Source organism: Choristoneura fumiferana, chromosome Z (assembly GCF_025370935.1).
Source record: "Choristoneura fumiferana chromosome Z, NRCan_CFum_1, whole genome shotgun sequence".
Lineage (NCBI taxonomy): Eukaryota > Metazoa > Arthropoda > Insecta > Lepidoptera > Tortricidae > Choristoneura > Choristoneura fumiferana.
Genome location: NC_133472.1, coordinates 5,095,271 through 5,117,302, shown reverse-complemented (window position 1 = coordinate 5,117,302; position 22,032 = coordinate 5,095,271). Strand labels below are relative to the sequence as shown.

Below are 22,032 nucleotides of genomic sequence, written 5' to 3'. Positions count from 1 at the left end.
TTGTCTATAGCACATTTTAATTAAAACATTATTTAGCTATATCTACATTACATAGCCTACCAATGTATATTATGCATATCAATACAGTAGTATCGTTTAACTAGAAAAGTATTTTGGTTCTGTGAGCTGTATACTCATAACTTGCAAAATGGCTGAAATAAATAGGTACTTTTTATTGAAATCCCGATGGCTCTGACTTTTCAAAAAAAATCCCAAAACCGGATCGACAAAAAAAGAGGAGTACTAGTCGGACTCGCTCGATTCCGTACAAATTTGTATGTAATCACCGTTTTTAATGACTGTATAATTTTTATATGGAATCACCTTTTTTAATGACTGTATCATTTGATTGCATTTTCGGCGAAATATGTTTCGCCAAATTTCACTTTAGCAACCAACTTTTCGCCGAAGTTTCATTTGGAAACCAATCCTTGGCATAACTTTGCTTCGCATTTTCTTATTTCGCAACATTTTTATATTGCAAAATTTACTTCATCACACTTTTATGTGGCAAACAATTATGTAGTAAATGATTGGCTAAGGCAAATAACAAATAGTCAAATAACATTTGCAATTTATACATTAGGTAGGTATATCAGTCATGATATACATTAATAAAATTAATAAATGTTAAATCATGTGGCGGTGAGCGAGCGAAGCGAGCGAGCAAGACGAGACTAGGCAGAAGCGACTTGGATAGGTTAGTTCAGAAGGCTAAGGCGGGAGGAAGCGTAGCGTAGCTTCCGCCTTAGCCTTCGATGTTAGGTTTTGTAACAGAACGGAAAAACATTGGCTTGCTTGCTTGTTTGCTTGCTAAATGAAGGAATGCAATCAACGCATTTGACGAAAACACAAATGACATCTTAAAAATATCCCAGGTAATAATTTGCATACTAATCATTTATAATCATTAGTTGGGAAATGATATCAGTGCGAAATGTTGAGTTGGGAAATGAATTTCGCCTAATAAAAGTATGGGATAAATAGTTTGGGAGTTAATAATTTGCTAAATAATTTTCGCCAAAACAGTAGTAAACCGACTGTATCATTTGATTGCATTGACTAAAGGGCATGAGAAGAGAAGCAAAAAACCTTGCTAAACGGTACTACCAGTTTAAAAGCCTCCATCTCATTCACGCATAACCCTACCATAAGGTGGAATGAGACCTCAAGAGTGCACTTACAGAATCAACCAATCAACGACGCTCCATTGTATAATTCTTCGCGTCTTTGCTCACTCCAAAGCACACTCTAAAGTTTCGTTGTAAATTAAATTAAAATATTTTAACGTACGTCAGTACTTTAACAAAGTATGTTTATCAATCAGTTCAATAAACATGACATTAGCATTGGAGTGCATAGGGTCTATTCTAGGGTAGATAGTCTACGCTAGGGTATGGCAGGGTAGTTTGCACCACCCGCACCGGCACTACCTACCCTGTACCACTACCATGAGTTTACATTGACCGTATTTTTTTTATGGATAATTGTACAGCGCCTCTACAAATAATTTACGCCGTCGCTATCGAGTACGGTCACTGTAAACTCATGGTAGTGGTACTGCTGGCTACTCAATACACGCCGTCGGAAATACGACTATAATTTTTCAAAACCATAATGTTTGCTTTAGATATTTCCTAATGATGTTACAATATGCTCCGGTGAAATTTGTAGACTGAACGAACTTATATCATACATGAATGTCTTTCATACAAATCATCGTCGTAACAAAACGACGATCGTAAATGGAATGCTGTACAGTGTACATTAATCCATCCTTGTAAATTAGCTAAACGCTTTTGAAAAATCTATTGTTAAACATAATAAAGCGAAATATAATTAGAATTAGATACTTTAATCGTGCCAAACTTAGCTAGCACCCTGAAATGAACATATACATATATATTATCTAATCACTCGAAATGTCTCCTTTATGCACGATGACGTCTCTTATACTATGTCTTGAACACTTTTTATAGGATAGTAATCCTTAAGTTACTTATAATGGTTCATATTTGGCTTATAGAGCCGAAGGATTGTCGTCTCCTAGTGACTTGTTTCCAGAATCTTTTCTCGAATTGCTTCTCCTGTAAATTATGTAAGTAAAATCATATTTAAATGCATCAAAATCTATGTATAAACTGCAAGTATCATACGTCAAAACGGCACACATTCGTTCACAGCGCGGATTAGTGAACCTATTACTATATCGAAAATACAAACTGAAACATAGATGCACAGAAAAACCAGAAAAAGAGACCAGCGCTGGGAATCGAACCCAGGTCCTCAGCATTCCGTGCTGCATGCTATACCCCTACACTACACTGGACAGGAGTTTAGATACCAATTTCTCCAATGCATCACATATCTCAGCTTGTTTCTTTCTTATTTAGTCACTTAAGCAGCGACACTAGCGACATCTATGTTTTACTCATCGAGAAACTTTCAACACTCCATCCTTCAATATAGTTTATCGACGTCTGCATACGGAATACCTACCATTATTTTTACAATGATAGAAAATTGAAGATAATCAGCACACTAAATCATTGGGGTGTGTAATGATCGGTATAACAACATTTGACATAATTTCAAATGATATAACAACATTTGATATAATTTCAAATGATGAGTTTCACAGAATTTTTTTATAAAATAAACCTGACCTAACCTAACCAAAAGTAAATCAAATCGATGTAATAACAATAGAAATGAGTTTGGCTTTTTACCTTTTCGACGCCAACGACTCATATATACGCACCGCAGGTTCCACGCTAACGACCTATATATACGTCCATTACTTCAATGCAAAAGCAACTTTCGTTCAATTGTATCAAGGTTCAATTGACTGGCGTATGGGTGATGTATTTTGTATTTGACGTGGCGGCGAAAAGGTTAAGATAAAATTGCTTTATATCAAATGAAAATTATATCAATTGTTGTTATATCCTGTTTGTTATATCCTTCGTTACGTACCGAAATCATTGCTATAAAAAAAATGACCCAAAGGAATACTTAAATAATTGAAATCGATTCCAGTGCATTAGTGTAAAAATAAAATTAATTAGTTAATTAGTATAAAAATCTTAAACAACTAACCAACGATAATACAGTGAGTCAAGCCAGAGGTATAAACAATAAATACAATAACCATTATTCGCATTGTCAAGGACATTGTGAGGAGGTACATTCGTTCCATGCTAGTTATCGCCAAGCGTGATACCCAAGTCCGCCGTTCCTCTCAATCAGATCACTGAGATTTTTGTCTAGTGAAATAACCAATCTATCCAAAGACGGTATTTTTAATGAACGACGGACCGTTCGCATAAAGCTAATTGAATAACGAGAGCATTAGGAATATTAACGATAAAAGCTCCCTTTTTGTAAAAATACCACTAAAGATATGCGCAGAGTCTCTTTCCAGGAGCAGGAAACCAGTGGAGACCCAACGCAGAAGCCACCTCGCTCGCCGAAAATACGCTTACAGAAACGAACTTGTTCCATAGGTGAAAATAATATGGCTAGATGGCGTAGTATCGAGAAGTCCGTTGGACGTGACCGTCTTGCTGCGATTGGTTCATTTAGTTATCTAACCAATCATAAAATTGACACAAATGTTCACAAAGTACCTAGTCAAACGAACCTCACGAACTCACGACACAAGAGTCCACTAGTTTCTTATCGAAACCCTCATTCCTACACTGTGTCAGTCAAGCCACATAACATCCCGATTTGTTAGCTGTAAGTCGCTCGCAACTCCCCCCGCAAATATCGGTGAGCCACATTCAGAACAAAATTACGTCTCCACTAGTTGCCTGCTCCATGCTTCCGTGCCAACCTGTAGTATAGCGTTCTCATCAAAAAGCGAGGAATGCACGTGATAGCTTTCAAGCGATCGATTTTCAGGTGCAACTCAAGTGCCATATAAGTACGGTTATAATATATATTAATTGCATTATTTTATAATATAGCGCAGGTTTTGACACGCTCTGCGGACATTTCGTCACCGATCTTATAAAACTGCATTAAAATACAAAGTATATAAATATATGAGCACGACCGTATTGTCAATCGAGTAAGTACATGCTCAGATATATTTGAGCATTAAGACCGTTCTCTAGGTACTATAGGTAGGTAGGTATAAATCAACGGATGTCTGGAACAACTACTAGAATGTTAATGTCACTCGAAACACGTCGGTTTTCTTCGTTTTACTGAAGTATTAAATGAAAAAGAAAACCGATATTTATTTCGAGTTTCGAAAGATTAGCAAACTAGTTTAAGTGTACCCGCCGAAAGTAAATAAAACAGTAAGTATACTTAACCTTTTCGCCGCCACGTCAAATACAAATGGCATCACCCATACGCCAGGCTTGTATATTGTATTGTAATGTCTAAAATTGAACCTTAACACAATTGAACGAAGGTTGCTTTTGCATTGAAGTAATAGACGTACTCGTATATATAGGTCGTTGGCGTGGAACATGGGCTGCGTATGAGTCGTTGGCGTCGAAAAGGTTAACGCAATACCGACCACTTACTTTCTCAACCTCGTACCTGGCGACATTAAATCGCTTTAGAATCATCTTTATTTTAACTACATAGAGTAATGATTTGTTGTATGTATAAATCGGGTAGATACGAGATTGATAAAGTAAGCGGTTGATATGTTTGGCCGGTCGGTGGAGAAAATCCGCCAAGTGTGTCACAAACCTTAGAGAAGTTTTAATAACAGTAGTAATGTCAAAAGTGCTAATTGTGCCACACAAGTGCTTTAAGCAAAATAAGGCTGCAAGCAGCAGTGCCCTGCTTGAATCGTGAACTTTGTTAACCATGATTCAGGAAGGTAACACATAACACCACAACCCACAACATTTGGAAGACTTCAGATTATTAGCTCTATTGTTCTACGAATTATTTTTTATATTATACAAGTATATCACACGTTTTATGGTTAAGATCTAGCTTGGTCTTAGCTCTGGGAAAACGCTTTTTAACGAGTATTAGTCCGAGCATCGCCCATGTGCTTATATTTACTTTTCAAATGTCCCAGGCCCCATGTTTCGCAAAATTTTGAAAAATGACGAATGCAAGGTAAATGATTTGAAATCATTTAAAAACAGAATAAAACTACACAAATGACATCAAAAGTATCTATGTTTTTTTCATACAACACGATATAAAGAGTTTAAAAATAGTAATTTCAAAGGCCAAACTGACCTTACTCACTTGAAAATTTTTTGCATTATTTCCGTCGTATTCTATATAGCTGTTCACATTGTGGTGTTATTTTATTCCCAAGTAAATAAACGCAAGGAAGGAAAAAGCCGGGTGTAGAATGAAAAGCGCAATGATTTCATTACAAATATATTTTTCGATCGATCGAATTAAAAATGGACAGACCAGTTCAACAAACAACAAAATTTTGAAAGCTGGATTTAAATTTAGCCTAGGTTAAAAGCGGGAACAATTGACATATAATTTAGTGCCAATACGTCAAGATTAACAATTAACGAACTTAGTTGTACTTAATTCAAGGTTTAGATTAGGTTTTAAGATAAAAATATTTTATTAGCCAATAGGATAAAGATGGTTATAGCGTTATAGTTCTAAAATTCCAATTAAGGCGTTTTAGTTTGCAATTAATGTTCTACTTTGTATTTCTATGGTCAACCCTGCCCCGTATTAATATTTAAAAATTCGACTAAGTAAAATTTTGAGGTCTGAAAACACGGAGTGAGGAAAAAAATTCCTTTGCATACAAAACTAATTGACTGGGCACATTTTGCCTCGTACATTATGCTACGTAATTTAGTAACTCTAAATTCAACACATTTTCAAATATGCCTATTAATCAACAATTACTTACCCCAAATATGTACTGAAAAACAACCTCGAAGTTTAACATTTTTGTTTTCTAAAAATTTTAAAATCTCATTTGGCCTCTCTTGCTTTTCACTTGAAGGCAGTTTGACTTAATAAAGAGAAAGAAGGCTAATATCAATTTAATGTTACAATACTAGTCAAATCCGAGAATGCTCATGGAAATTAAGCAACAACCTATTCGTTGCCTTTTTCTATGTCTACTACTTTTGTTTCGAACTTCGATTATTAAATTGCAAAACCAAAGAAATATTCCATTCAACTATTTGGTCGCCGTCTAATCATGTCAAATGACAGGTTTCTTTTAATTTACGTAAAGAAATGTTCCCATGTAGATTCAGTGGCTCCGTTATCCAAATGGCTATAACATTTTATTTTTATTAGCATACTTTTTTGACACGTACTTATATTTGTTTTGACATGTGATAATCTGATAATATTTAGCTAGAAATTAAGGCGATGTATGGATATTCGTCAAGTTTTAAAGCTAGTGAAATTGTCAACACTCTAACCTCGCCTCGTTAAGTAGGTTGACTCTAAGTACTTGCCCAAGTTTGCAGCAAGTGAAACTTGAATAACTGAGAAGCTTCTCTAGCTGAGACTCATGCTGATATAGCTGATAGGTAGCCTCTTCAAGGCCAGAGTATAGGCTATCTATCAGTAAACTAGTGAGATACACCTGCACTTTCAACGGGTTTATTTAGATACAGTACAGGTAGGTGTGGATGAGGTGGCATACACCGGTTCAGTAAATACAGGTAGGAAAGCTACAGGTAGGTACAGGTAATATTGGGGGCAATCACGTGTCAGTTTTGTGAAAAAAGCTGTATATATCGTAGGCAATGTGATTAGACCCCGAGAGCCCTGTTAATTTTCAGCTTTCCAAGTTTCACTTTGTTACATTATGCTATAAATAATTGCAAATTATTTGAGTAAGATTAGGTTAGAGTGACTGTAATGAGATTAATATTAAAATTATACAGCGCGTATTTTTATATAAACACAGACTTCCAGATTTTGCAATCAATTTTAATTTTAGCAATATTAACTACCGAATAGTAATATATTTTTTAATTTTTTTTCGAGCAGCAATGTATTGCGTACAATAATTTTACACCAGAGAGACGCGGATTAGTGTTGTTACCAAGCCATAAAAAAAATCGGATCTGCGACAGCTGTACAGTCACATCATGACGTAATAATTGCGTGCTAATTTATTAAAGGAATAATCGTATTTTTTAATAAAACATAAGAACGTTATGTTTCTTAGGGCCTTTTCTACCTTGAAATAATTATGATTATAAAAAAATAAACGCTGTAATAGCAGAATGCGAATAAACGTGGTGGCTTATGTCAGTTGATCTTATAAAAGGATAGGCTAGATTTAGTGCCAGGGAATATAGAAAACCACACATCAATAAATGTCATGATATAAAAAAAATACCAACACTTGAGCAATTGAGCATACTTACTGCATGTGGCGTAAATTTGATGTTAAATATATAGTTTTTTTTAATTTTGAGAGTACCTTTTACTTTTTTTTCAAAATTTGCTAACTCTGGGTTACCATTGGTCAGAATCATCAACACTTCTTATTTGGACGAAGAAAAAAGAAAAAAAAACTCTCCACTATTTCATTTGTCAGTTTTGTGACCTCTTTTTATACAGTTTACTTATAGTCATACCTGCGCGTCGTTACAAAATGGGCACATAATAATTATATGGAAAATTGGAGGTATTTTTTTTCTTCGTTAAAATCAGCTCGCGATTCTGAGTAACAAGAACCCACCTAATTCCGAAAAAAAAAACTAGAAGGTACACTTAAAATAAAAATCCTCAGATTTTACACTCGTTTTTGAGCGTTATGTTTTGCCTACGAGCCGGCCTGCTGAATGGCGGTGTAAGTAAGCAGTAACAGAGTAAATTTTTGACCGTCAAATTTAAGAAGGGATAGTCTTAGGCTGGAAACAGTGCTCGACCGACGGTACGTCCTGACCGTCGGTTGCGAAAATTCATTCAGTGCTACGCTGACGGCGAACTGCGACGCGTGTGTACAGTTCACAGGTCGGTCGCTCCGTCAGCGAAGCACTGAACGCATCCATACAATCTCATAGCTCGACAGTCGACCGACGCCGCGCGACCGACGAGCCGGACCGACGGCTCGACCGACCGTACGCGCGCAGCGCACCAAATCACGCGCGTACTGTCAGCGTAGCTGTGAGCGCATTCATAGACTTGCATAGATATAGCTACGCTGACCGACGGTCAGCGCCGACGGTCAGCGCTGACCGTCGGTCGAGCACTGTTTCCAGCCTTAAGGAATAGAAAAGAACAAGAGGAATTGGCATGTTAGCGAGGCTCGCTGGTCATAATAGGATGATTGCGAGTAGGTTGAACTGTATATTTGTCAGGCACAGGATTTGCATGTGTGTTGTTGTGATTCTATAGCGTTACAAACGTAAAGTACGAACTGACTTTTGTATTATGTTGTGTTACGTTCAGTATTTGTATTATATTTATATTTCAGTACCGATGTGTGATTTCCCTAAAGAAATACGGCAAATAAATGTCTGCTCCTATATGCACAAGCACAAGGCGTGCACAGACCCAGCACACTAGTTTTTGTCAAAGACATGGACAGCACGCGAGCTCTGAGGGACGTTAAGAATCCAATCAAATAAAATGTCCATGAAAAATTATTTCCGAATACCAGGTTACAAGTACAAATTGAACAAAACTGATCACCACAAAAAATGGACGCTAAAGAAAGAACGTCTGTATATCATCATCATGCCGGAAAACGTTCGCAGTTGAAGTAAGATCTCGCTCTTATACGTGATGATCTTTTTTTTTATCACTTCGCACCTTGCCGTCCCGCTCACGCTTATATTTTTAAATACGAGAGTGAGAGGGACGGTACGATACCAAACTCGATTTTCAACGGGACACTGGACGAGTGCGGGGTATGAGGGACGGGCGGGCGCGACCCTCCGCTTCCTCAGACCCCGACCCCTCGGAATCGCGCGCGTACTGAAGCATAATGTCTATCCCTTTCCAACAAATAAGCGTATGCGAGGGATAGACTGTACGCTAGACCACAATAATGGTCATAGTGTGCTAGGTTCTTAGGAATACGCAAAGCTTTGGCCCCAGCGTCGCACATCTCTGACATTTTGGTATTTTTAACGTTTTTATCATAGCACAGTTGTTACGGAATAAAAACAGTAAATTTAGATAACATTCATAAAAACAGCCTTATGTTTTGAATGTTTATTATCAATCACATTTGGCAAGTTACACTAGTGATGAAGTTAAAAATCTGCTGGATATTAATTAAATCATACACTTTCCAAAGGTTTCCATTCCAAGAGCTAAAATCATAGAGTAATTATCAACAGAGGGGAAATGTCATATAATTTGTTTGAATAGAATTTCGCCAAGTTATTGCGGTTAGCTTCGGTGTTACATTCGGTGTTTATTCTTACAGTTAATTTGTTCTTTATTGAGTACTTGAGTACTCACGAGGCTAGAGTTCGAAAAGCAAATATTGCGAACAACGTCGACAGTGTCGGGGGGCTACTACGAAATTCGAAAATCGAAGTTCGTATCGTACCGTCCCTCTCACTCTCGTATTAAATAATATTAGCGTCAGCGGGACGACACGATAGGCAGTTCGAATTTCGCACTTCGTAGTACAGGGCCGGGTTATATTTTTTTTCGAAGGTTCTTTTGTAATGGAAACCCATGAAAAGTGCATAAAGACGTTAAATTATTTAATGGAAATGCATGGCTTTCTTGTAGTCTTTGGACGTCAGCATCAAAAGTAGCTTTACACATTCGTACTTTGTCGTTTTACGGCCACATACTAAACGCCATGCAAGATTGTCAACGTGTCATGTGACAGTAAAAAAGTGATCAGCTGTTTTTGATGCAGACTACTAAAGGCTAAGAGTAAGTGGCTGGAAAAGCTTAGAAAACTTAAGTTTAACCCCCTTATTCATAAAACTTAACAAGCCTATGTTAACTAACAAATGCTTTGTCCCTTTCTAACAAATACAAATGTCGAAGTGACAGATAAGGACAAACGAATTTTAGCGGCATTTTAACTAAAATAGGTTTGATTGTCGTTTATGAATAAGGGGGTGTAGGTGTGTTTGTGGTCCTGGCACATGCCTGCTGCGTTGGATTGAGTAGTTGAGAACCGATAGCTGCACCTTGATCGAATACTTTGTGCGTGTGATTTGGACCTTTAAATTTTTTATAGAGCTATGAGCTTCACTATATTTAATCCTCAAGTAATTCTAAGCATTTCTGACGCGGGCCACGACAAAACAAATGCCGCTGGTGCGAGGTGGGGAGGTTCAAAGACGCCCACCATATTTAAAAAAAATCTAGACATTTCTGGCTGGCTACTATGGCAAGCTTGGTATTATTTTCTTATAAATTGAGGATGTACCTACATGTTATGTCAAAGTCAGCCCAACAGAGGGACGTGATTATAAGTTAGAATGAGATGAAAATATATAATGTAAACACTATAGTACGACCGAGTGACTGGTGTATCGCCTACGCAGTGAAAGTTCGAGGGGACGGGTGTCGGTTGATGCATTATAAATAATCCGGTTGATATATTGAACGAAATGTATTTATAAAACCTTGATTACATCAAGAATTGGTCGCGTCGTTGCCGGGATAAAAGCATATAAAGAACTTGCTTTCACATTAATAATAAACAAATATGTGTACAAAAAAAAGTATATTGATAATAATAATAATAATTTATTTATTTTTCTCCACCACCAAGTTACATTGGCGCCGTCTCATTTTGCTAAGACATCATTGAAGGCTGGTGGGCGGCCGCAAGGGCCGAAACAGCAAAATGCCGTAAATATGAAAATCTGGCAAACAACACCATATTTGCGGCTTTTACTGTTCAAACTCTTGGTCCGTTGGAACCCGGAACAAAAAAAGCTTGTACATTTTTTAAATAAGAAGCTTTCCCGTTCCACTGGTGACCACGGGGCTGGCTCTTTCCTCGGTCAATTGCCATACAACCAGGAAACGCAGCCAGCCTTATGGGCACCCTGCCCAATAGCAGCCACTTGGGTGATATTAGTAAATATAGATTTTTAGGATTAGAGTAAGTTAGTTTTAGTTCTATATTTATTTATTTTTGTTAATTATTGTACACATTACTCGTACGTGTTATTTATTGAAGTTACAATGTGTCAGCGAGAACTAGGCAGAGCCTGTGCGTCAGGTCACCAGGTCTCCAACCCTCAGTTGCCTGTAGTTACTACTCTTCTTAATATTATTGGGCGTATGGGCTCATTTTTGTTATTATTTGTTCTAGTGTCGGAACTAGACTTTTCCGAGCGTCCGTAACTCATAACTCGACTGAGCACTGCGAAAGACGCGAGTGAATTACTTCGCCACCCCACCTTACCCCTAATCACCCATCCTCACTGACCAAGGTTCTACGCAGGCAATACGCCAATTACTCCGTCGTACTATAATGCCAACCTCTCCAACCGTCTCGTCTTAACCCCAGCTATATTTTTCGATTGCTGGTAGACAAGTTAACCGTCTTCAAGTATGTTATATTCTCGCATAAAACCCTTGCAGGTTTTCGTCGATCCTGGAGTACGATAAAGTCTGGGTATAATAGGTCTAACTTATAATCACGTTCAATGAAAGCTATCGTTTTTTGTCTCACTAGATGACGCACTGTTGCGTGAGGTTTTTAAGTGTGGCTTTCGAAGTCTTTTATTACGGGCGTGAAAACAAAATTAGATTAAAATCATATTTAATTCACCTTAAAAACGTACCATAAAAATATCGAGCATGCCACAGTGTTCCATAGTCCCCGTTTTGTTCGGAAAAAAGGATGGACAATGGTTTCCGAAAGACAAAACTGCGTAAAACACAGACATTCATTGCCCCGGAACTCTTATTTGCCACAATTAATTTCAGATAATGCAAAATATTCACAAAATTATTCTAATTATTAAATAAACCCGCGTAGCTCTCCCAAAAACTATGAGATTTGACAATTCGGAGACCTCACGCTACACTAGCGCCTCTAGTGGCGAATTCATACGCGATAGCCCTCATTGGGGCAATGTTGGCTCATGTAAAGCGTGGGCCGCGTTCCCACCAGAGGTGGCTAAGCGGTGCGAGGATGTAGAACTTTGTGACTGTTCCCACCAGAGATGTGCGAGGTAGCTGAGCGGTGGGAGGAGGCGTAGCGAGGGGGTCTCCTTCGTAATCCATAATATCGTTTGTCCTAAACTCAAATGCCATAACACTTTTGACATATAATACTCTTGCCATTATGATCTTATGTCCTAATAATCATAAGCCATAATATCACATGTCCTAATACTCTAAATCCCTAATATGTTTTGTACTAATATAGTAAGGCATAAAACTTACGAGTAATAATATTAAAATCCATAATATGAAAAGCCTCGTTAAAATATCAGAAGGAAAATAATATGAAATGCCATAACAGACCACTTGTTGGCAAACAGTGACTTGCGAGCCAGAAAAGTAGATTAGGTTAGAACTGAGACCCCAACAGTGACGAACCGGTACCAGAAAAGTAAGTTAGGTTAGGTTAGAACTGCGACCCCTACAGAAACAAACCGCAGCCTGAAAAGTAGGTTAGGTTAGAACTGGGCCCCCAACAGAAAGTAACCGCAGCTAGGAAAATAGGTTAGGATAGAATGGCGACTCAATATTAGGACAAAAAATATTATGGCATTTACATTATGTCAAACGTTATCATGGCAAAAAATCATTATGGCAAAAGTTGTTATGGATTTTGAAATTGGTGCAAATAAGCATTAGGATATTCAATATTAGGTCAAAAATTATTATGACATTTACATTATACACGTTATTATGGCAAAAGATCATTATGACAAAAGTTGTTATGGATTTTGAAATTAGGACAAACCATATTATGGATTATATAGACCCGTAGCGGGCTCTTTCGCGAGCGGAATTGCGGCGGGAGTGGAGGAGTTGGCCGCTACACATTCCTCGCAATATCCCTCGCAAGTCATCCCTTTTGCACGTACTTCTCTTGTTTTGTATAAGGCTGAGGCTCCACTGAGGCGGAGCCGAGCGGAGCGGAGAGGACACGTGTAGGGATCGACCAATCCCAACACGTCTTATAATGAAAAGACTACATGTGGATTCAACTAATATGATTGGTCGGTCCCTACACGTCTCGTCTCCGCTCCGCTCGTCTCCGCCTCATTGGAGCTGCAGCCTTATACAAAACAAGAGAAGTACGTGCGAAAGGGATGACTTGCGAGGGACATTGCTAGGAATGTGTAGCGGCCATGCGCGTCCTGCTCTCCCGCCGCAATTCCGCTTGCGAAAAAAGCCCGCTACACACCCTCGCTACGGGTCTATATAGTCCATAATATCTTTTGCCCTAATTTCAGAATCCATAACAACTTTTGTCATAATGATCTTTTGCCATAATAACGTTTGCCATAATGTAAATGTCGTAATATTTTTTGCCCTAACGTGCTACGCGAGGATAGGCAAATGAAGCATGTTGAAAAACAATTCCTCGCAACACAGCCTCCCACATCTCTGATGGTAACGCCGGCTCAGGTGGTATTGATAGTCTAGCGACGTGCGACGCCGTCAGCTGTCCCATTCACACATATCCGTTGACAAAGCATATCTTATAATAGCCATTGTTGCTCACAGTGGCTCGTCGAGGGGAGAATGGACGCGTACCGAGGAGCAGCGGCTCGCGGCGCGGGCTATCGGAGGACGCTCGGCGGCGGACGAAACCCAATCTGAAACATCATGTTTTTTTTTTATTCGACTGGATGGCAAACGAGCAATTAGGTCTCCTGATGGTAAGAGATCACTACCGTAAACTGCTTCAACTTTGCCCTCTGGCCCCAACATTGCCTGATTTGATTTAGAGTCGATAACTTAGCACTCTTATAGGTTTTAAACTTTTATCTACACGGGAATTATTATTACGAGGGGATAAATGTTTAAAAACCTAAAGGGTGCTAAGTTATCGACTCTAAATCGAATCAGGCAATGTTGGGGCCAGAGGGCAAAGTTGAAGCAGTTTACTACCGGCCAGAAACATCTGCAATACCAGGGGTATTGCATATGCTTGCCATGCCAACCTAGAGGCCTATGACGGGATACCTTAAGTGCCAGCAATTTCACCGGCTGTCTTACTCTCCACGCCGAAACACAATAGTGCAAGCACTGCTGCTTCACGGCAGGATTGCGTGCAAGATGATGGTGATCATTTCCCATCAGATCGTTTGTCTCTATGGTGTATGTAACTATACTCACATCTTCCCGTTCTGACATAGAGAGCGCGTCCGCGAACGCATCGTCTGAGCTTCCACTCGCGCCAGCTGCTCCATCTCCGAAAGTTTCTCGTTTTCTGGAACTACAGCATCCATGATACAAGAATGAGCGATTCGAAATTCCGATTCTGTACGCACATGCCACCATGTCGAATTCCGAATTGGAGAAAACTTCGGACGTAACACGGCTGTTGCATAGATTTGGGATTTACTGCGTTCAGAATTGCGAGTGTATATGTGGCGGTCCTAGAAGACAGGCGAAATATCGTTGATGGCGTTAATATCGTGACATCGTGTGCTCTTTTTAACCCCCGACTCTTCGCAAGTCATACCGTAATTTTAGTCCAAATCATCGTTTGTCATCATTTTTTTCCCATTGAAACCTTAAATTTTTCTGAAATTTTTAAGTGGTCATCCTATAGAATACTTTAGGTTGGGTTAGGTTTATTTTATAACAATTCTGAATATTTATTGGATTCAGAGAAAAAAGAGTTATGACAAACGATCATTCGGACAAACATTACATTCGGACTTTTGATAAGTATGCGAGCCGATATGGAATCCGGAATTCCGTTCCGGGATTTCACATACGTTTATTTCAATTGTGAACGCACAGGCCACCATGCGGAATTTCGAATTAGAGAAAAATTCGAACGGAAAACTACTGTCCGTATGTGGTAGGTCCAAAGGTCAATAGATTTCTATGGATTTACTGCGTTTCTAAAACGTATGTGTGTGATGTGGGTCCACATCGGCTCGCATACTTATCAAAAGTCCGAATGTAATGTTTGTCGAATGATCGTTCAGAATTGAAATAAACGTATGTGTAATCCCGAAACGGAATACCGAGTGTATGTGTGCGTCCCTTACTCACTTAGCAAGAACTAACTACTATCAAGTTCATCATCATCATCCCAGCCTATATACGTCCCACTGCTGGGCACAGGCCTCCTCTCAGAACAAGAGGGCTTGGGCCATAGTTCCCACGCGGGCCCAGTGCGGATTGGGAACTTCGCACGCACCATTGAATCGCTTCGCAGGTTTGTGCAGGTTTCCTCACGATGTTTTCCTTCACCGCAAAGCTCGTGGTAAATTTCAAATGTAATTCCGCACATGAATTTGGAAAAACTCAGAGGTGCGAGCCGGGGTTTGAACCCACGACCCTCTGTTTGAGAGGCGATAGGTCAAACCACTAGGCCACCACGGCTTCACGACTTCTTCGACTATCAAGTTAAAGTACTGTAAAAGACGAAGCTGCAATATTACCTTTCCAAGCATATACAGAACTGCGCGAAGTAGTATGCGGCACGGTGCGGCGGGGGTGCGCGCGGCACATTGTCACTGTGTCGGCGCTCGCAACGCGGCGCAGCAGTGACCGCTGACAAGCTGCGCGAAACGACCAGGGGTCTGATACGCCACCCTGCAAAATGCCAGCGTTAGAGATTGCTGCACCAAACTGGTGCGAACGCTAGTATTCTCGATCTATTCCTATGGCTCTGAGACTTGGACACTGAAAGCTGCAGACTGCAAACGTATAGACGCCTTTGAGATGTGGTGCTGGAGAAAGATGCTCCGTATCCCCTGGACAGCATTTCGGACTAACGCCTCCATATTGCGAGAACTGAAAGGCTCCTCGCGTATGTCATCCGAATGTCTGTGCAGGGTTTTTGAATACTGGCCACACCCACACCAGTGATGTCTCAGTTTACTATCATTTTTTGCTCCTAGGTGGCGCTAGTGTGTACGTCACCTGTTTTCTCGCCCAGGCTCCCTCCTGCTCCGCCAGCACATCCTTCCCCTGATCCAGAGCCAGCCGCATCTCCGCCCGCGGGCTGAGCCGTACGCACTCCGGAGGATCCAGCGGTTGCTCCGAAGCTGGAGGAATGGAACAGTCTTACTTGACAAACCAACATTTTCTCTTTCGTTTCAGTTTTCTTTCACTCATGGCAGATATTATCGTATTTGTTTATTTCATTCAATTGGACTATATAGTATGTTTATATTGTTCAATAAAATATTTCTGTGACAGATTAGCTTATCTGTGATATCACAAGCATTAAAGATACATATGTGTCACAAAAATACGCACAACTGAAGAGAGAGTGGCGAAAGAGGCAGTAAGTAAGAAAAAAACTGGCCAAGAGCGTGTCGGACACGCCCGAAATAGGGTTCCAGAGCCATTACGAAAAAATTAAGTAATATTTTTCTAAGGATTTCGTATTTTGTACGGAATATTCCAAGTTTAGGTATATTTTATACCTTAGGCTACTATTTACTCTTAAACTACTAATAATTATCACGAAAACTTAACCGTTATAGTTTTCCTTGTAAGTTTGATATACCTACTTACTACCATTCTGAATTTATTCAAAATTTTCCACCCACCGGTTTAGATTTCACCCCCACCCAAAATCACCCCCACTTTACGTCTATGGGAGGTACTCTAACCTCTTGTACCATTTTAACTGCACAGTTTACGAGTCATCCCATCATCATCCCAGCCTATATACGTCCCACTGCAGGACACAGGCCTCCCCTCAGAATGAGAGGGCTAGGGCAGTAGTTCCACGCGGGCCCAGTGCGGATTGGGAACTTCACACACACCATTGAATTGCTTCGCAGGTTTGTGCAGGTTTCCTCACGATGTTTTCCTTCACCGCAAAGCTCGTGGTAAATTTCAAATGTAATTCCGCACATTAATTTCGAAAAACTCAGAGGTGCGAGCCGGGGTTCGAAACCCGACCCTCTGCTTAGAGGCGATAGTCAAACCATTAGGCCACCACGTCTTGTTTGTATTTTTGATATGGTTTCACGGGATACCCGTAAAAGTAACAAATTTGGAGTTGATATAAAAAATACAAAAAGACTCCAAAAAACCAATCATAATCAAGTGGCATGTTACCTGGCGGCGACGGCGGCTGCGGGTTGTGGATAGCCGTGCGCTCGAGCGTGGATGGCGTGCTGGCCGTGCTGGCTGAGCCCCGGCGGCCAGCAACGGCACGCGGCTCCGCATACTCTTTTGAAGCTGGAAAAGCGTTTACAACTTTGACTTCTTAAAGAAGCAGGGATGTCAGACGGCTACTCAGTAATCCTTGTGCCGAGCTGGCTAAAAGCTGGTACTGAAAACGAAAAACTGGTACCCCTGACTATAATAAACTGCGAACGCACCGAAGAAATACCACGTTCAACATTTTTTTTTGGAAATTATATTGCATTTCGATTTCAAATGTAAAATATTTGAGAAAAATAAATAAATAATTCATGACGTAGATTTTTATCGGAAACGAGGCTTCGTTCGCTTAAGCAAACCATAACATTTTTGCATGCAAGGACCGAGTAGTCTTGGTACATGGTACGTAACACTAAAAACTGGTTTGTGTACCAAGAAGTTGGTACGTCTGACATCCCTGTAAAGGGGGTGACAGACAGTACGTAAGTTAATGTGCGTACGGCTCGACGACTTTACTCGCCCGTGTATCTATATCCTAAGGGGCACTTTCAGGCTTTTTAATCTAGGTTTAAGTGGTCTTAAGTCCTGTCAGATCCATACAAGAACTGTCAGTTTAAGCCTTAAATCGAGATTTAAAAAAGCCTCCAAGACGTCCTAAGTCCATTCTGATTACGCGTACTATTAAAACGCCGAGGAAGAACCAATCCTTTATAAGACAAATGCAAATGACAATTTAAGATCACTAGGGGGGTAGATCACTAGTACTCACCTAATCTGTTGACTGGTTTTTAAGAGAGGTGGTGAGGGACATCTATACCGCTTGCTTTTAAAGTATCGCTAAATATATACTTGAAGGGTAGGTACTCATCAGATTGTGAGAGCGGCGAAGGTGCCTCGATGGTGGGGTACATCTTGAGATCGCTCGCTTTTAGAGTATCTTTCTTAGACCACTGTGGGGTAGACACTTGAAAGACACACCGGATTGTAACGAATTAGACGAAGGCGTCTCGTTGTGGCGGTTGTCTTGAGACTGCACGCTTTTAGCATCTCTCTTTGACCACTGTGGGGTAGATACTTGAAGGGTTACTTACCAGATTGTGAGAGCGTCAAAGGTGCCTCGTTGGTGGGGGTCCGGTCTGGACTCAGCTCGCACGCGGCGCCACCATCGGGCCCCCCGCCAACCCGGTCGTCGCCCGCACCCCCGTCCTCTGCTTCTGGGGGAATAATCACTTTAAGTACCCCCTAGGTACCCCCTTCATGGTGGTAAGTTAGCGCCTGTTCTCGGCCTATGCACGTTAGACATGGGTAATCTCGACTCCGACAAGGGATCTGATTCACTAAATTCAGTACCGAATCCGCTTATCGACTCCGACTCCTTTATTGTCTCCGGTTCTTTCGAGCGATTATTTGTTTGTCTATGGCTGATCCGGTTGAGGTACTGAAGTACCGATTCGTCCTAATGACTCTTTTGAATCTGTGAGTCACTTCGGATATAATTACTACTGGTGAACCGATTGGTATCATGGGATACCTCTTCCTCTGGTAATAAATGCTATTAAGCGTGAGCGGGACGGCACATCCGATCGCGAGTCGCTCGATCCAATAGGTTGGTCGGAGTTAGTAACTCCACGGAGTCGATAAGTTTTGAAAGGAGTCAATAAGGGATTCGGATCTGCTTAAGGATCTGACTCTTTTGAATCTTCAGATCTGGATTTACCCATCTCAAATGCACGTCCCACTGCAGGGGTCTCTCAGAACGAGAGGGCTTGGAGCGTAGTTCCTTCGCGGGCCTTGTGAGCCCGAGCTCGAAACCACGGTCCACGACCCTCCACTTGGGTATAAGACAAACCAAACCATAATGCTACCACGAGTGCTGATTGGCTGCTGTTTTTAACCCCCAACACAAAAAGTGGGGTGTTTGTGGGATTTATTTATTTATTCATTCATTATTGCATATCACATTTATACATAGCAAGTTTGACCGCTGTGTGTCTGTCTGTGGCTCCGTAGCTCTCAAACGGGTGAACCGATTTTATATCAAAGCAGCATTTCTAGCGATGGTTCTTAGACACGTTTTATCAAAGGTTCAGCCGTTTTTTATTGAACTTTTTGTTGGTTAGGTTAAATAAAAAGGGAACACATTTTTGGATCGGTATTTACATACTCCTTGTGAAAAGGTCTGTTGTTGTTATGCTGTTTCCACTGTGTAATGTATAATAATGTCGAGCACCGGTCTATTTTTACAGCCAGTGACTTGTCTTGTTTAACCATATTGATACTCGTAGATACCCGGGTCAATCGACTTTTAGTGTACTTTGTTGCCATAGTAACGTCTCCTATGATTTTAGGCCTAGGCTGCACTACGGCTAAACCGCCGCAGTTTTTAACCGCGTGACTTTATGAATGAAGTGAACTAACGCAAGCGGCCGCAGTGGCGGCTTTTCACCGCGACTGATTTTAAAACCGCGATTTGTTACAGATGAAAAAACCGCGCCAGAATTTGTAACACATAGAACTTATATTGGCGCGCACCAGTGACCAGTGACTAGTGAGTGCTTGCTCTGTTGTGTTTCGGCGTGGAGAGTAAGACAGCCGGTGAAATTACTGGCACTTGAGGTATCCCATATCCCATCTTAGGCGTCTAGGTTGGCAACGCATCTACAATACCCCTGGTGCTGCAGATGTTTATGGGCGGTGGTGATCTCTTACCATCAGGAGACCCACTTGCTCGTTTGCCATCCAGTCGATTAAAAAAACACATTGACGCGGTAACCGCGGGGGGCGGTTTCTGACACAATTCGGGAGAACGCCGCCGAGAATAGTCGTTGTGTTATTATTGTGGCATCGTAATACGGTAGTTGACAACTCCTGATTTTGCCATATCTTAATATTATTATCAAAATATAGATAAACAGATAGTGTTTAGCGAAGAGAAAATTTAAATCGGTTGAAAATTGGATTTATAGTGATTTTTTGATAAATCTATATACCTCTCTTTCTCAAACGCTTTTCTCTATGCAGCAAGTATGGCGGTACTGGCGTGTGACGTCACATGCCAGTATGTCTTTCTCTGTCTAATCTTGAATTTCAAACCTTTATAACTTTGTTATTTGTAAAGGTAGCTTAAAAATTCTTTTTCTATTCGATAACAGGTATTGTGTAGTTTTAATTTATAAAACATGTACAAAATAGTCAAATACCGTATTATGCCGATGACGCATATATATAGATATATGAAGGTGGCTTCAAACTTTGAAAACCGTGGCCAGATTCGCGGTTTTTAATCGCAGTGTGTGCATCTCGGGCGGCTTCGCGGTTTGCCGGTTTACCGCTTGCGGGAAAAAGCCGTAGTGCGGCCCAGGCATTACCCACGGAACTTTTCTGTTCTGTGATTTTTCCTATCACTGATGTCTCCTACCTAAGTCACGGGTCAACATCAGGGGTCGGCAACCTTGGCATGGGCCACATAGTGAGAAAAATAGATAAAGGCGGGCCGCACTTATATGATACCTATTTGATATCTACCTAGTTACCTATTGTAGGTAGGTACAATACTATTAAGTGATATTACAAAACGGGCCGCGTTGGCGACCCCTGTGCTAAATAGTTGATTGACCCACCTACTAAGTACCTACGGAACTGTGCACAAGTCCGACTCGCATTTGAATAGACTGAATGGTAGACTCACCTGACTCTGAAGCAGAGGGCGTTGGGCGCGGTGCGTCGCAGCAGCCGTCAGCATTTAGGCCACGGCTGTCCTGTGCCAATCGCCGCATCAGCGGACAGTCACAATGTGAGACATGACCTAGCTACGCACTACCCGACGCTATGCCAATGGGCCGGACGCTACTCAAAAAGTCTAGCAAAGATTAGTTAATTGTTTACAGAAGGGCCACTGGTGTTTTTTCGTTAAGCAACACAAGAAGAAAATGTGCTGTATGTGCCAGTTACCAGTCACTATGTGGACATTATCAGATCGGTGCTGCCAGTACCGGGAAATCAAAAGTCTAGTAATAATTAGTGGTTTAATTGTTTACAGAAGGGCCACTGTGGTGTCATTTTTGTTAAACGACCCAAAGGGAAATAGTGCGAGCTATATATGCGAGTTACCAGTCACTATGTGGGCATCACCGGATCGGTGCTACCAGTACCGGGAAATCATAACTATTAGTTGTTTTATCTAGCAACAATTAGTTGTTTAATCGTTTACAAAAGGACTAATAAATTTACTCGACGGTAATGTGGCGCATTGTGTCATTATTGTTGGGCAACTCGGAAGCCGTGGTGGCCTAGTGGTTTCACCCATCGCTTCTCAAGCAGAGGGTCGTGGGTTCAAACCCCGGCTCGCACCTCTGAGTTTTTCGAAATTCATGTGCGGAGTTACATTTGAAATTTACCACGAGCTTTGCGGTGAAGGAAAACATCGTGAGGAAACCTGCACAAACCTGCGAAGCAATTCAATGGTGTGTGTGAAGTTCCCAATACGCACTGGGCCCGCGTGGGAACTATGGCCCAAGCCCTCTCATTCTGAGGGGAGGCCTGTGCCCTGCAGTGGGACGTATATAGGCTGGGATGATGAACTCGGAAGGGAGAGAATGTGAGTTAGATATCCCAGTCACCAGTCACCTAATGGACACATCAGAACGCGCAAGACATTTATTTTTGAGCCACCGGCTAGCAAAAATTAGGTACTTAATAGTTTACAGAACGGTCATCAAATATCATTGGTTGACTTTAATGTTGTGTTGTGGCTAGGCAAACCGGAGGGAAGAAATGTGAGTTAGATATCTAACCACCCAGTCACCAGTCACCAGTCACGAGGATCGGCGCGGCGAG

General features: G+C 40.9%; 1 protein-coding gene across 8 annotated transcripts in view; it reads right to left on the bottom strand.

The window, feature by feature from the left end:
• Positions 1–1,053: 1,053 nt before the first annotated feature.
• Positions 1,054–22,032, bottom strand: part of LOC141438953 (uncharacterized) — a 36,654-nt gene continuing 15,675 nt past the window's right edge. For 4 of the 8 annotated variants that reach the window (XM_074103279.1, XM_074103210.1, XM_074103349.1 and 1 more), the window contains exons 8-14: positions 20,885–20,954; positions 18,288–18,410; positions 17,149–17,271; positions 15,997–16,121; positions 15,513–15,666; positions 14,230–14,329; positions 11,936–13,706 (exon numbers count right to left, since the gene is read on the bottom strand). In XM_074103279.1, the coding sequence (XP_073959380.1) occupies positions 13,562–13,706; positions 14,230–14,329; positions 15,513–15,666; positions 15,997–16,121; positions 17,149–17,271; positions 18,288–18,410; positions 20,885–20,954 (840 nt within the window). In that variant the 3' untranslated portion in view covers positions 11,936–13,561. Of the gene's footprint in view, positions 2,088–11,935; positions 13,707–14,229; positions 14,330–15,512; positions 15,667–15,996; positions 16,122–17,148; positions 17,272–18,287; positions 18,411–20,884; positions 20,955–22,032 lie in introns of those variants that run through there. The other 4 variants (XM_074103591.1, XM_074103512.1, XM_074103070.1 and 1 more) reach the window with 4 other exon arrangements.